General features: G+C 48.7%; 2 protein-coding genes across 5 annotated transcripts in view; one reads left to right on the forward strand and one right to left on the reverse strand.

Annotated features, from left to right (window-relative positions):
• The window catches only part of Hhat (hedgehog acyltransferase), a 381,668-nt gene extending 373,308 nt beyond the window's left edge, over positions 1-8,360 (forward strand). For all 4 annotated transcript variants that reach the window (XM_023701140.1, XM_004641206.3, XM_023701141.1 and 1 more), the window contains one exon: positions 4,377-8,360. In XM_023701140.1, coding sequence (XP_023556908.1) covers positions 4,377-4,391 — 15 coding nt within the window. In that variant the 3' untranslated portion in view covers positions 4,392-8,360. The remainder of the gene's footprint in view (positions 1-4,376) is intronic.
• A 122-nt stretch (positions 8,361-8,482) lies between these two features.
• The window catches only part of Kcnh1 (potassium voltage-gated channel subfamily H member 1), a 468,268-nt gene continuing 460,986 nt past the window's right edge, over positions 8,483-15,764 (reverse strand). The window contains exon 11 of the mRNA XM_004641166.2: positions 8,483-13,683. Within this exon, the coding sequence (XP_004641223.1) occupies positions 12,826-13,683 (858 nt within the window). The 3' untranslated portion in view covers positions 8,483-12,825. The remainder of the gene's footprint in view (positions 13,684-15,764) is intronic.

Genomic DNA, 15,764 nt, shown 5'->3' on the forward strand with positions numbered 1-15,764 from the left:
CATTCTGTCAGTGGACACGTGGGCTGTCTCCACCTTTGGGCTACTGTGAGTGATGTGTGCATGGTACGCAAACATCTCTTCTAGCTCCTGCTTTGCGTTCTTCTTAGTAGGCATATTGTAGTTCTCTGGTTGGTTTTGGCAGCACCTCAACACTGTTCCCACAGTGCACCATTCACCTTTCCAACAGCTGCCAATTGGACCACTGCCCTTCCTGCTCATCTTTTCAGTTTCCAGAAATGCATGGCATGCTTTTCCCTTCCTGTGGCCTGGGTGATGATGATCTTTTCCTTCTTTATCTGAGCTTCTACCTTTCTGGTCTTTCAGTCTAATCTAATTATGGGAGACTTGCTCAGCCCTGATAATCTCAAATAAAACCACACTAGCCCTTGCTGTGTCCCCCCTCTGTCTTACTAGCTGCAGTTATTATGCAGTTCACCAGCACCCTGTTAGCAGTACAACTGTCTACGTCGTGTAGACTCCCCCGTTATGTTGCCACCACAGTCTTCATCATTGAATCGGTTGTGCTGTACATCCTGTGTGTGTGCACTGAGCATAGCAGAGAACAGCCTGCCCTGCTAATGATGTATGTGACCAGTGTTCTGCTGCTCTGGTCTGACTTTCCGCCAGCTCATTTCCTGTATCTTCAGTGCTGCCTAGCAGTGATCTGCGAAAATTCTTTACCATGACTGGATGATGTTTTTCCACAACAACGGAGCTCATGGGAGGAGAAACTCCCATTATAGCTAAACCACTATTAATCCTGTTTTTTTGAAGCAAAAACCACATCTCCCTGTGATCTGGGGAGCAATGGTTCTCCCAGCTCTCTGCTGCGCTAAAGTCACAATTCTTGGCACATATACCTCTTCAGGTGCTGCAGTGGATGCCTGGTTTTACGAAGGGTTGGAAGTCTTTAGTTTTTAACATTTCTGTATTGTGAGAACATCTAGGTATATCATGTTCATCTTATCAGAATTGCAAAAGACTTTTGAAGAAGTAACACCCTTTTAATTGTATGTAAAGATTATTTCGATGTAGTTTTTTTAAAGCAATTAAGTAAAACATTTTAAATTAAAAATTATTTTTAATATATATATTTTTTAACCATTTAGGTCTTGTTAGGGCAAGATATTATAGTACATGCCTGTGATCCTAGCATCTGAGGCACTGAGACAGGTTCCGAGTTTGAAAGTCTATTACATGGTAATAGAACCTAGAGGAGTGTAAAAGATTTAGGGCTGAAGAAGCAGGAAGCTGGGTGAGAAGAGAGGTCATGGAAGAATAAGGCTGGGGAGAGGCCAGGGAGAGGACTACAGACAGAGTCGTTGACACCAGCTCTATGCTGACTGCCAGGCTGGAGTGCCGCGTCCCTGCAGATGGTGGCTGGGATGCAGTCCCCATCTCTCTGCTTTGTGCCATTCGGGTCCTGGCTGCCTGTGAGCTTAATGAAGTGGAAGCTCCACCCTAAGCCCACTTCCACCCACGGCCACAGGAGTACATGCTTAGCAGCTGCCTCCAGCAGACCCTGTGCCTACAAGTGACCAAGGCACAGGTGCTGCGACAGTCTAGGCCAGGGCCGGGCACGTCTAGTGGTACAGAGTTTGGTCCAGTGATGCAGAGGTAGCTTGCAGAAGCATCCCTTCCTCGTCACTGTGTACTTTTCTCCTGGGGTCAGAAAAGGATAAGGAGGCCTTGACAGCCACTTGATACGCACCATGAGTATCGGCTGCTGGAATACTTGTGCATTTGAAAGGGCCAGTGTGTAAGTGACAGAGGTATCAGGTGGCCCCTTATTAGCCCGCTGCATCTTTGAAATACTTTTTAAAAGCATTACCAAGTCTGTGATCATATTATTTGCACACTTTTAAAAACGATTTTGAGATCCTGCTCTATAGATGAGGAAACTAAGGCTCCATGAGCTCTCCGGGTGCACAGCCTGTATTCCAAGTCTCCTCCCTGCTGCTGCGGCTCTTCTCTAAGCAGTAGGTAGAAGGAGAGCTGCAGGACCGCGAGCAGACCCACACTAGAACATGTGTATCCTGCGTCTGTGGCCCTAGAGCTGCTGCTCCTGTGGTTCTGAAGCTTCCATGAGAGGGCTCTTAGAGCCACGGCCCAGCCCCAGAGGAGCCCCAGGCCCAGCTTTGTGTAAGTGAAATATCCCCACTTGCTGACCTCTGCAGCTGGCCTTTGGGGTCTGTGTTTGCCAAACACCTGCTGATGCCTCACCCTAAACACAGCTGTTGTCCAGAGTGCCTCCTGGGCCTAAGCCCTTCCCATCCTGCTCTGTGCGCCTGCTGAGGAACAGGTGTTGACTGCCCACAGCACCTGTGTCTGAGCCACGGTGGGGAGAGTGAGGGCACAGGGCCAGGGGAGCGTCTTGAAGCTCAGAGAAGTAGCTGGCTGTCCTGGGCTGAGTGGCGGCCCCTGACAGCTCCTGCTTGCCAGGATCGGCAGAATGGACTTCATGTGGATGTAGCTCCTCACATGGTCTGCAGATGGAATGCATTGTGGCATGTGATAGCGGTTGCTCTGGATTTAAGATCATGACTGGGATCTGTGTAAGAGGAGGAGCAGAGCAACTGTGTGAATGGGAGGCAGTCGTGGGAGGGATGCTGCTCAGACAACGCTGGAGAAGTGAGAGGGACCCTCCCTGGGTCCCCCTTTCTAGCGTGAGGGCGGCTTGGTCAGAAGCCAGAGCACCAGGGCCCTGCAGAGCTCTGAGAAGGCCAGAGTGGACAAAACAGGAGCCCGAGAAGGCACAGGGTGGAGCCCTCATGCCATTCAGATCCCACCGGACAAACTTCAGCGTCCGCCCTGCTATGAACACCCATCACATGCCAGCGCCATGCATGTCTTTCTATCATTTCCCTCCTTTTTTGTAAGGACATTAGTGACAAAGGTGTTCTTGCCCTAGCTTTGTTTGAAATTCTTTAAGTTACTCAGGGTCACACAGCTGGTAAGTGGCAGACCCAGGGTTTGAACTTAGGTCTCCTCTGTGTGAGAGGCTGCACACTTGGCCATGACAATACTGTGGCCTACCTACCTTTTAACAATGGTCACTGGAGCTGGTGGTTGACATAGCCAGAAAAGAGCCTCTAGGACCCTAAGAACTACTGGGGCTTCCTGTAGCCTGCTTGCTGCTCCTACCTTCTACCCAGCTCTCTAGCCCCTGCCTGTGTGGTGCAGTCACTGTTCCTCAGATGACCTGCGAAGTTCAGATGTTCACTTAAAAGTGGTCCCCCTGGCAGCTTGTGGCCCAGCCCTTCCTGTCTGACAGTTATTTTCCTTATATGGCTCAATTTAAATGTGCTCCATATGCTGTACTCTAGCATGTGCTACGCAGTCCCAGATCCTGCCACTTGTGTCAGTCTTTCCCAGGATTGAGTCAGAGCACTGTCAACACAGGACTAAGTCTTAGAAATTTTTTTCTGCCTTCTATGGCACCTCAATCTCGAAAGCCACCAAAACAAAAGTTTGAAGGAATGAAATATGTAGAAGACCCAGAGATCATTAATAACAAATAGCAGAAAGAGAGATTAATTTTTAAAAACATTTTTAAAATATGTATGTATGTATGTATGTATGTATGTATGTATGTATACTAAGGAGTCCATATCGAAGGAGTCTGTGACTTTCAAAGTTCATTTGGCTTCTTGTTTCTGTGTGTATGTATGTATGTATTTGTTTGTTGTTTAATACAGGGTCTCTATGCAACTCAGGCTCATAGTGATCCTCCTGTCTCAGCCTCGCCAGGGCTGGGATTACAGGTGTGCACCACCACGCCCAGTTTCCGTGGCTGGCACGGCACACCTGTGGTTCCAGGGCTGGCATGGCATGTGGTACTGGGGATCGAACCTGGGTCCTTGTGCTTGCCAAATAGGCACTTAGACTGCAAGCTATCGCTCCAGCCCAAGAGATTAATTTTAAAAAAATAATAATTTTTTTTTAAAAAGAAAGAAAAGAACTGATATTCCAAGACAAAAGAATCACTAAGAGCTTTGCATATTGAAAACTAATATAGAATCTGAAGTCCCCTTTTCGGTGGGCTTATAAATGACACTTACTTTAATATATTGCTCATGGGATTCAGGGACTTTCTTTTTAAAATTATTTGGTCTTCTAGACACGTGTCCCTTAAGGGTTTGCCCTCTGTGTGTTTGCACTTGCCATCACACAGAGCTCCTCTTAGCTGGCCCCAGTGGAAATGTAGGACACCATTTGTTGGGGTTCCAGTTGGAGCCAACTACCAGGGGCACATATTTTGTATAAACTGAGGCTGTTTCTTCTGTGTTGCCCTCTCCACAGGGAACTGTCTGTTCATGTAGGAGGTCCTGCCCCAGGGAATGTCTAACCACTCTGCTTCTCCATCTCCCCTACAGGCTGGCCATGGGTGACCCTCTCTGTCTTGGGATTCCTGTACTGTTACTCCCACGTGGGCATTGCCTGGGCCCAGACCTACACCGTCAACTGACTCTGCCTTCACCACCAGCATCCAAGGCAAATATATGCCACCATGATCTTCCACTCAAAGGTGGTCTCCAAGGAGTTATCTTCTGGTCATCATCTGTTGAAGATACCTCATTCCAAGACTGGCATTTGATCTCTCATTAGATAATCTATAACTAGATAATCTTTAGACTTTGGGGTCCTAGGCATTTTCTACCCAAATCTTACTTTCCTGAGTAAGCTGGGATGCCGGCCAATAAAGGTCTTACTCAGATAAACATGGTGACATGTTGGTATAGAACCCAGTCCCCTGGCCCTTTGTATTTGTTTTTCTTTACCAAGAGATAAATGTAGTGCATATTTCTTGGTCGAGCATTGGAATCCTGGTTGGTAGTAGACCATCCTCCTTGGAGCATTGTTTCTGAGACATTTTGGTGATATGTTGGTGACTCCTTTCCTGTGGCCCGTGGTGTGGGCTCTAGCACAGCAGTAGAACTTCACCCTGCAGCTCCTCAGTAGGAAGATGACGGCACACTGGAGACTCAATCCCGTGGCATACTAAGGAGTCCATATCGAAGGAGTCTGTGACTTTCAAAGTTCATTTGGCTTCTTGTTTCTGAGATTTGCAGAGCTGTATGAACATGGAAGTTCCTCTGACAGTTAATATTTCCCAGTTAGGAAGCAGACTTCCAAAGTCAGAGGAGGAGTGTATCCAGACAGGTGCTATCAGTAAGTCCCAGAAGGCCAACATGAGGGTCTGCTCTCTGCTCTGCCCTCTCCCTGGAGTCACAACAGTCCTATTCCTGCTCTGAGATTTATGCTTTGTGGATTTTGAGTCAAGTTGGAGCCTTTTTATTACTTCAAAAATTCCTATCTTTCTAAATTTACTCTGATAGTTTGAAGCAAATGTTTAAACTGTAAGTACACTTGCTTACCTCGACTCATTCCTCCAGAAGGATCCAGAGAATCTGCCAATGGCCCCAAGAGCAGATGATTTAGAATATTTTGTTTGGCTTTAGATTTTTGGGAGGAAGGTGGAAGCTTTAAAATTTGAATCCACTGTGTATTTAATTTTGATAAATTTTTCTGTAACATTCCAGGTACATGCATTTTCACCAAGTGGCAAGCTCACATGGACCTTGGGCTGTTTTTATTTGTTCCTTATTGTCCTGGGGTCTTGGCTGTAAGTCAAATTCCTTGAGTCCAGGACCAGTCATTTTTGTTGACTCCATTTATTCTTTGGTGCTCTTCTTGTTTTTTGTTTTTTTGCAGAACCAGGGATTGAACTCAGGCCCTTGCGCTTGCCAGGGAAGTGCTTATTCCACTGAGCCATCTCCCCGGCCCCCCTAGGTGCTCTTCTTGGGAGACAGATGGGAGGGAATAGATGTCAGACTCCTGGCTTTGGTACATGCCATTGGCCGAAGTAAAGGGAAGCCAGAGAAGAGCAAGTAGCCTCAGAAGCTGCCATGGAAAAGTAAGGGACACGAGCAGGAAATTGTGGGGTCCTAGGAAGTTTTAAGGACAGATGGGCCTCGGGAAGGAGAAAGCCCTCAAATGAATGCAGTAGAACTTTATGGGGTAGCACTTAGGACTTGGGGGCCAGCCAGAGGGAGTTCAGCAGAAATCTACTTGGAAAGAAATCACTTGCTAAGATAAAAAGGAGTACTGAAGTGATTATAGGGATGGGTGTAATGTATTATGTATATAAATAATACAAAAGATTTTGAGCTCCTCCAAAGAGAACATTTATATAAAACAAATTTATTCATTCATTGAACTGTGTTGCGTGAGTCAGTAGATGTATTTGAAAGTAATAACCCTCAATTTCTTTTAAACTAAATCATTCAGAGTTGTTCTTAGAAATTAGTAAGGGATTACTGTATTTAGCTCTCTATTTGAGGCTGAAATAATCCATGTGTGGATTACACAAACTCATTGTTTTCTTTAATCTCTTATTGTTCTGTTCTGACAATACTTATCTCCACATGCATATAAACTATAATCCTAGAATTGTATTCACCAAAGGACTGATAAGGACCCTGAGAATTCAGAATGGTTCTGTGAGGAGCACCTTCACTGTCCTCAGCCCTGGGCAACTTCAGCTGGGAAGAAACTAAACAAAGTCCATGGTCCCCACCAGTGCCAGGACCTTCTGACCCTGGCTGTGTGGGCCAACCCAGGGGTTCAGGCATGGCATCTGAGAGGTCAGCAAGCCCTTGGTCACTGTGGTCAAATCTTGGAACCATTGTAAGAAGACTTAAAAAGCATTGTTTACAGATTAATGTATGTGAGGTGACAGCAGAAAGTCTTCGGTTTTGTGAAAGCTACAGGCCTAGAAAGAAAATGTATCACAGAGGCACATCCTGGTCCCTGATTAGGAGACTAACAGTTTGGTAGGTATGGGACTTTCCTGTGAGAGAAACTGAAACTTTGTACTTTGCTTATATGAAATAATGATATAACTTTCGACTAGCTATCAGATTAACCATAATCTAGTGAGCTTTGCTTTTAGCAGGCATGCCAGGACATGTCTGACAGGGAGTCTGAGGAGTCAGTGTGAGAAGCCTAATGATCTCCATGGCATTGCCCTTCTCAGTGTGTTCTGAACTCTCTCAAGTCTTCTCTCTGGGAAATATTTTAAAACAAAGAGAAACCCTCATTTGGAATTTGAAATAACATCACCCTTAAATTTTGTGTCTTGTGCTTTTCTGCAGTGTAAATAAGGGGCAGGGTGTTATTAGGAAGGTCTGCATTCACACTGTGACATTAGGAGATGGGGCACTGGAATCCTGGTTGGTGATAGACCTATCCTCCTCAGAGCATTGTTTCTGAGACATTTTAGTGATATGTTGGTGACCCCTTTCCTGTGGCCTGTGGTGTGGGCTCTGGCAAGGCAGTAGAGCTTCACACTGCAGCCCCTCATAGGGAGGAGATGAGGAACACAGGTCTGAGTTTGGCTTGTACAGCATGTCACAGATTCCTCATCCCTAAATGGAGTTACTGTGCAAAAGGAGCAACACCACTTTTGACATGTGGCCCACTGGGTATTAAACGAGAACTCAGGTTGGCAGGGTTGTGGAGTCTTGCCATAAGCAAGAAGCAGTCCCAGTGAAAATCACAACACACCTGAAGCCATGCTGATGGTAAGACTGCTTAGTTCAGGGCAAGCAGCCCTCTGCCTTAGGAACTCCTAAGAACATCAATGAAGTCAAGCAAGGGTCGGAGCTAATATCACTGACACCGAGTCAGGCAGTGAGGCTGCAGTATGTTCTCCCTACTCAGTGCTAAAAGGCAGGGAGATAAACTTTGATAAGTGTTAAATCAATATGTCCTGGAAATTTGCAGTGATGCCACACGGCTAGGGTTTGGACATCATTTGTCCCCTACCAAGCTCTTGTTAGGATCTGATAGTCATTGTGGAGATGCTGGGAGGCAGAGCGTCTCCAGAAGATGAGCTTGCCAAGAGGGACTCAAGCCTCGCTTGTAGGACTGAGTCTTCGTGGGGGAGTCACCGTACAGCCCGTCACAGCCTGTCTCCTCAGCAGGTGCCTGCTGCTTCTGCAGCCCCCACATAGCAGAGCAGCTCCGGGCCCTCACAAGCAGTGGCTGCCCTGTCAGCGACTTCCCAGCTTCTGGAACCTAAGTCTGCTTTTGTGCTTTACAAATGGCCCACCTTGGGTTCTGTAAGGGCACCAGAAATCAGACTGAGCCGCAGATTTTAAAAGCAGTCTGTGTATACTAGGCAGTACTTTAACACATAATCTTGATGTCTTTAGAATTTTAAGTTCTCCAAAAACTACAATATAGGTGCTATTTCAAGTTGAGCTTCCCAAATCTCAAAAAAGAATAGAAGATACCACCCTCGCTCTGTCTTAGGCCAGAACACCCAATGTGCCGCCATCCTACAGGAAAGACAAAGGCAAGCATCATGTATAAAATAGTTTATTACCATAATAAATAAACTTTTTTTTACAAATATCATTTGTGCTTGTTTAAAAATGTTGAGAAGGGAGTAGTATCATTGATGGAAGGGCCCTAAGGGTCCTGTTCACATCCCAGCCGCAGACTATGATGAAGTTCCTGTCATCAGCCTCCACTGACCACAAAAATAGTATCATCTCATTTGCACTTCGGTTTATTCATGCTCATTTGGACAAAGTGGTGGATGCAAAGGAAAACTCAATAAAGGGTTTGGCAGGACTTAATGGAAAGACTGTTCCTATAAGAGAAGGCCCAGAATGCTGAACTGCTCATGGGCAGAAGTTCCACACAACAGAATGCTGGGGGTGGACTGTCTGCAAGGGATGCACAGAAACAGGATCTGAATATTAAGAGAACCTGTGCATCGGCAGCCCGTCCTTGACATCAGTGCAGCTTGTCTCCTCATACAAAAGCTTGAGCTTCTTATTAAACAGCCAGTGGCTCCGTCAGATGACGCAGAAGTCACAGGTGAAGCGAGAGTGGCTCTAATAAAGTCAAATGGCAGGCAGAGAGGGCAACACCAGGCCTGGCACTTGCAAGGTATTCAAGTCCAGTGTTAGAGATTGCAGAAGCCTGATATGCTTGCATGAGAATGGATCATTTGAAACTAATTTAGGCTGCAGGTAATTCACATCGATTCCTTTGAACAGTGGGGTGTGGAAACTGTAAGTTCTCAACACCGGTGCCTTTGGGGAGAAAGGAGTCCTTTCTCCAATGCTTGCAGTCAATGCTGAGGAGACCAAGGTCTCCAGGTGGAGGGCACAAGAGGGGTGGAGGTCACTTTTAGAGAAGCAAGTGAGAAGGCAGTGCAGGAAGCAGCGACAGAGACTCAGTGGCACAGGAGAGGCCGTCTGGGGCTGCGGTGACCCCCAGGGACCTCCTCATGAAGCCAGGGTCTGTGAGGAGGGGAGGAATGGTGCAGCTCCCTCACAGCTGGGGTCCATTCAGGGGTCTTAAGGCTAAACATCTTTCCCGCAGACATAGTACACTCTGTTAATCAGATGTGCATCAGCAACCTGTATCTCCACCGGAGCTCCTAAAAGTGGCCCAGAGTGTACAGATGACACGGGGGTCAGTGCAACCAGGGAAAAAAGGGATCTTCCTCTAATGTTTTGGAGTTCTTTTCGTTCTCACAGACTTGAACAATTTGGGTGGTAGGTTCATACTTTCATTTCCCACCCGATGTGGAAAATCAAGATTGCTGGTTGGGGTAGGGTGACTCAGTGTCTTTGGCCCTTGACTAGGTAGCCTGGCTTCTGAAGGAGAAAGCTTCCAGAAAGGGATTGACATGTGACCAGTGGCAGCACAGAGGCTACAAGAGGCCTAGAGTAACAGAGGCCATAGGAATCAGCTAGCGAGAAATGTATTTCTAAAAGTTGGCTGGAAGGCTGCCAAAGTGGGCCCAGGTTTTAAACATCCGGGCCACACCAGAGCCTCATTAGTATCACAGAGTACTGTGATGAAGTAGCTGTGTTAGCTGTGTGCAAAACCACAGCTTAACTGCCCGGTGGCTGCTGCCACCTCCCTTGGACCATCATGTCACCCCCTGGGGGGCAGCCTTCATGGGTGGTGGGATGGCCCCTCACCCTGCTGGAGTTGGTGCCCCCCACCAAGAATGAGGCTCCTTATTTTGCAGCCTCAACCCTCATGCCATCGTAAGGAAGAGAGTGTTCCATGGGCAGCCAGGTGGCAGGGGCAGGACCTCCCCACCTCTAAGCAGCCTGTCAAGATATGTAGGAAATGGAGCTTCCCTGAATCATGTTCAAAAATAAGGAGTTCAGTGGAGATCAGGTAACCAGCTCTTACTGGGAAAAGGGGCAACATATCTGTAAAAAAGACACAAAACCTCAAAGAGATCTCTACCTCGTCACATAATTTTTCTGAAGTCTGTAATTCAGTCTAATACTCAGTGAACTTCTCTAATTTCTCTTCAGCCACCAAATATATACTGAAGGAGTCAGTCAGTGGTACCTGAGGGCCGTGTCCTTGTGCAGGTGCCCAGGGTCAGAGCTAGCAAGGGTAGGTAGGTAGCACAAAGCAGCCTGCGCCCAAGTGCATGTCATAGAAAGGGAAGGAAAAGAGGTTCAGCTCATTTTAAAAAAGTTTTTTCAGACAACCATTTTACCAAAAACTCCTGAAAATGATTAAATGGAGAAGAATAAAAGCAGATGCAGCCACATCTGTGCTGCTCTTGGCTGTCACCTACAGGGAATCACATGCAGGCTCCACAGCCCAAGAAGAGTAGGTTCTCAAAGCAAGGCCGGGACTCCAGCCTTCACCAAGTGGTTCTCCTGAATGCTGCCTGAAATTCCATCTCTCCCTACAATGAGTCTGGGCTTTGAGGCTCCACAGCTTCCTTGCCTGTCAAATCCCAGGTTGTGACTGTTGAACAGACTTGGTGCAGAGCTAGAAGGGGCAGAGGCTGAGTGGGGCCTCCCATCAGGTCTCCAGAGAGCCAGTGGGAAGTCCAAGGACAGAAGGCCCTGCAGCTGGCCTTGGGGTTCTAAGGGACCCCAGACTGCCTTAAGAGGAGCAGGTCCCAGGCAGCAGGTTAACAAGTATGCTTGAAGAACGGCACACTGGAATGCCTGGGGGGCAGCGTCAGGTGGGACTCGAGACATTCTAGGATCAGACGGGACTCAGCCTGGTAAATGGCACTTCTGTTTCCTGTGGGCTGCCAGCCAAGGCAAAGGCAAATAACAACATAGTCTGAGGATGCCACTGGCCCTCCACAGGCTTCACACTGAAAGTCACACGTGTGACTCCTTCTGCCTCACGGGGCCATCTGTGTCACCTCGACACCACTGAGGATCAGGTGAGTTGAAAGGAGGAGTGGCTTCAAGGAACACAGAATCTTTGGTGGTCCAGATCTTGATCTGTCTTGTTCCCTAAGGACATTAGCTTTCAGAATTTTGACAGCAAAGTGATGCCAGGCAGAAGTGCTGGGGACAGAATCACCACAGCGCAGCACAGCCACAGGTCCGCAGGGTGGACCAGGCCTTGCTGTCGCCTGTGTGCCCAGTTCCGTGCTCTTAGAGTTTCTGGCCCTGCTGGGCAGCACTGGGTCCTGACTCCGCTCACCATGGCGTGTACCGAGGCCAGTTCCACTTGGCTGGAAGAGACACTCTGCCCTCCTTTCTCTGACACCACTGAAGCCCAGGCCCAGCCCCAGTGGCAAAGCCATGTATGTCCTGAGCACCCTGGCGCTGGGCTCCAACCTTCTTCACGGCTGCAGCTCTTTGGCCTGTCTTCTCCATCTTCTTGTAGAAACAGCTTAAAAACCTGCGGCTTCATCTTTTTCTTTTTATTCTAGCTCCTGAAGACATCGCAGTCATGAACCTGCCACTTTTCTTAGTAGGAAACAGAAAGGTTGTCTTTCCAACAAGGCTATGCATGGCTCCCAAGCATCCTATAATGACCCTATGCAGTAGGCAAAATACAAATTTCTGAAGGCGATCCCTATGAGAATCAGAATACAAACAGCACTTGCTACAATCATTTTTCTGAGGTTGTGTGTGTGTGTGTGTGTCTCTATGTGTGTGTGTGTGTGTGTGTGTGTGTGTGTGTGTGAGTAAAGCAACTTTGGGCTCATGCCCCTTCCTGCTGATGTCCCATTCCCTGAGGAACGCCACGGGAACACTTGGGAAGAGCCAGAGGGAGAAGAGCAGGGCAGCCTGTGCTGGAGCAGGCTGCAGGGCCACCTGGACGAGCATCCTGTAGGAGGCTGCAAAGCCCAGCTGAGCTCCTGGAGCCAGGGCCCTCTCCAGGCCTCGCCCTTGCCTTGCTTCAGGGCAAAGAGACCGAAGGATCCCAGCTGCATGCATCGAGGGTGAGTGAGGGGCACACAGCACCTGCTGTCTGCCTTCACTATCAGGGACAGAAAGCTAAAGGACCCTCCTCTCCCTGCGGCTCAAGCTTCCCTTGTCCCGAGCTTGTTACAAATGGCAACTGTAGAGAAATAGATGGTGAAGCTAAGATGAGCTGTACAAGGGTGAGGAATGCTGGGGAGTCTCTATGCCCACGGTGGTCTCTGGGGACCTCGGCAAGGAGCCCAGCATGGTATATACATGAGGGGTGCTCGGCACTTTCCTGTCAGTCCCAGACAGCTACTGCTCTTCCTGGAAGTTTTAACCTTCGATAAATGGTGTGGCAGTACAACATTTAAAATGAAGGAAAACACCCTTTGGACAGCACGCCCTTCCTGCAGAACTGTGCAAAGGCAGTTGTGACACAGCTGCGGTCTGACAGGCAGTGGCGCCTCCCCGCCTTCGTCCTGCTGAGCCGCGCTGATTTTCTGTCTGGAGAGACTTTGGACAGCACTGGTGGCATGGGTGTATGTGCGCAGGGTGTTGTCAGGGGCGGGGTGCAAACTTTCCTTTACTATTTTATAAAGCAAACCTCTCAACTGGTTCCAAAAATGTCTCTGTCTGATTCTGGGGATTGGGGCCCCGATATTTCAAACAGCTCCTGAGGAGACTGAGAGGATCTTCTGGCAGTTAATATCCTGAGTATCTCTGAGAGCTGGCTCTCAATGCTGGCCATCTTGGCGTTCAAGGCCTTGATGTCCTCCTTCAGCTCATGCTTCACCTCCAGGACGGTGGCCTGCAGTGTCTGCTCTGGGATGGGGTAAAAGGAATGCTTCATCTCAGCCAAGATGGGGCTCCGGTCCTGGGGACTCCTGGCCTCACCCACATTGTCCAGGCGCAGGTCACTCTTGGTGATGCCACTGTCACAGGAGTCTGTTTTCTTCAGTGTGGCCTCACCTGTCGCCTTGGTCCTCTCTGGCAGTGTCTCCATGGACTCAGCCTTGGACACCTTGTTCCAGTCCTCACCCTTCCCGCAAGCATCCTTGAAGCGGGCCCAGCCTTTGCGCTTCGCACAGTCACCACCACCACCCTTGGGGCCCAGGCACTCAGAGCTGGGTGCATGCAGCTTGGCATGGTCTGACACTGTAGAGGCTGAGGCTGCCTGCAGGGACACGGGTGTGGCAGGGCTCTCCCGGACTGTGACCACGCTGGCTTTCACGAGGCTATGGTTGGTGGTACTGTGCTCAGTGAGGGCGCTGCCCTTCTCCACATCTAGGTCATCCAGGTCCCGGCCACCTCTCTCTGCTGCCAGCCTGGCCTCTTTTTGCTGCCGGAACCTCTGGAAGAGTCGTCTGACCGGATGGTCAGGAGGTAAGATCAGGGGCGCCTCGTTCTTCCGCTTCATGCGCTCTTCCTCTTCCCGCTTCACATCACTGATCTTCCGGAACACAATCTAGAGTGAGACAGAGGGACATGCTGCATTAGCCAAGGGGTGGTGGCTCCCTCAGCAAAGCTGAGACAGTCTACCAGCCATGACCTCCCGTCTAACTTGCTGAGCACCGAGAGGCTCACAAACTCTTCACTTCTCCGCACAGCCCAGAGCTTTCCGCATGCCCTTACGGTTCCTGGCTCACTGGCAGCAGGGAGCTGACTGTTGCTGCCATGGTCTTTAGGGGAACAAGCCCCACCCTCACCGTCCCTATGTGCTAAGAGGTTACAGACTCTGAATAGTGTCCTCCCCACTGACTGCGGTCATGAGCCAGGCTCCCTTGTCTGTTCCGCAGTTCACAAGCACACAGTAAGCTTTTAAAACATCTTTCTGATCCAGACTCAGACCCACTCTACTTAGACTTTGAATCTGAAAAGTAAAAAGCTACCCAGGGATTCTGATGCATGGAAGTTGGAACCTCTGCTCTAAACCACACTGCACAGCAAGCAAGTCCAAGTGAGTCCCCAGGTGGGGCTAGCGCTTGTCACAGAGCTGGAACCTATGTCACATCCAGTCTCATATAGAAGCCCACCTTTTCCTAAGGAGCTTACAGTATAATAGAGACCTAAAAACTGGAGCTTGAGCTGTACTCTGTGATTCATAAAACATTTTAATGTTATTCCCTGTATTTTCTATAGCTCAGAGTGGTAAACAGAACCAGTAAGTTGCCTATGAGGGTCTTGGACCCCAGGCACCAAACTGCATCTTCTATAGACAATCCACAGGTAGCTACTGACAATGGCAGGTGCATGCACAGAAAGGAGAGTCAGCAGAACACAATCAAGACTCTGGCTTGGAGTACACATAAGCCATAAATTATGGGGCTTCTTCCTGGGCTCGAGGCTAATTACTGGGAAGGCCTGTAATTTCTAGACTATACTCCATGTGGCAGTGAGATTCCAAGACATGTTTTGACCAGTGCTGTATCTGGCCTTGTGGGAAGCAACCTGGCCAGGCTGCACATTCAGAGATCACGGCTGTATCATTAGAGCAGCCCCAGCACTCACAGCCTGATGCCCCCTTGGGGGGGGGTTCCACTATGGACTCTTCTGAAGCCTCTGGACTTCTTTCAAAGTGCCCCTACTGCTGGGGCAAATGCAGCCCACTTAAGTATTGCAGGCAAACCTAGGGGTGGTGACTGGGAACTTCTGGTCCTGAGCAGTATCCACATCTTCCTCCGAGAATAAGTAAGACCAGCAGCCCCTATGGGGCAGGACACAAGTGGTTCTGAGGAGTTGGTAGGATCTCACAGCCTTGTTGATCTAGCTTGAGCTGCTTTTTTGGAGAGGCTGGTCACAGAGTCTGTCTCAGGAGCAGCCACAGCTGTGCTTCTGGACAAGTATTTTAGGTCTTAGTGGGAAGGAATGGCTGCATGGTCCATGATGATGAGGTCTGAGGCCCCCAGCCACAGCAGTCCTGCCTGTTCCAAGATGCCTGAATTCACCACCACAGCAGTGCACCTTGGGAATGGGGAGAGGAGACACGGATGCTCTCTGTGCTCATCAGGTTTTCTCTGGGGGACTGGCTGTCCAGCTTTAAAAAAATGTTTTAAAAAAATCTATGTATTTATTTAGTACAAGGTCTCAATACAAAACTTGGACTCGTAGTGATCCTCATGTCTCAGCCTCCCCAGTGCTGGGATTAGAGGCATGTACCACCACGTCCTGTTTCGGACAGCAGGCACAGCACACCTGCAATTCCAGGGTTGGCATGGCATCCAGTACCAGGGATTGAACCCAGGTCCTTTTGCTTGCCAGGCAGGTGCTTAGACCACCAAGCTTTCTCCCCAAATGCTGTCCAGCTTTTCCAGTGCGTTTCATCGGGTTTTAATAGGTGCTATGAAAACAATAAACATTTCAAGGTGAAATAAGCTTGAACCACACTGCACCACTAAATGGGTTGCTTCAGTGAAGGACTTTCGTGAGCTTAGCACACTACTGTGCCTCAGAGATCTTCAAGGGCTCGAAGATACTGCATGTGGCATTTTTTAATCGATTTCCCTCAGATCATCTCTTTCAAATAAGCAGCATTCCCCAAAGCACTCT

Source organism: Octodon degus, unplaced genomic scaffold, assembly GCF_000260255.1.
Source record: "Octodon degus isolate 3935 unplaced genomic scaffold, OctDeg1.0 scaffold00131, whole genome shotgun sequence".
Classification (NCBI taxonomy): Eukaryota; Metazoa; Chordata; class Mammalia; order Rodentia; family Octodontidae; genus Octodon; species Octodon degus.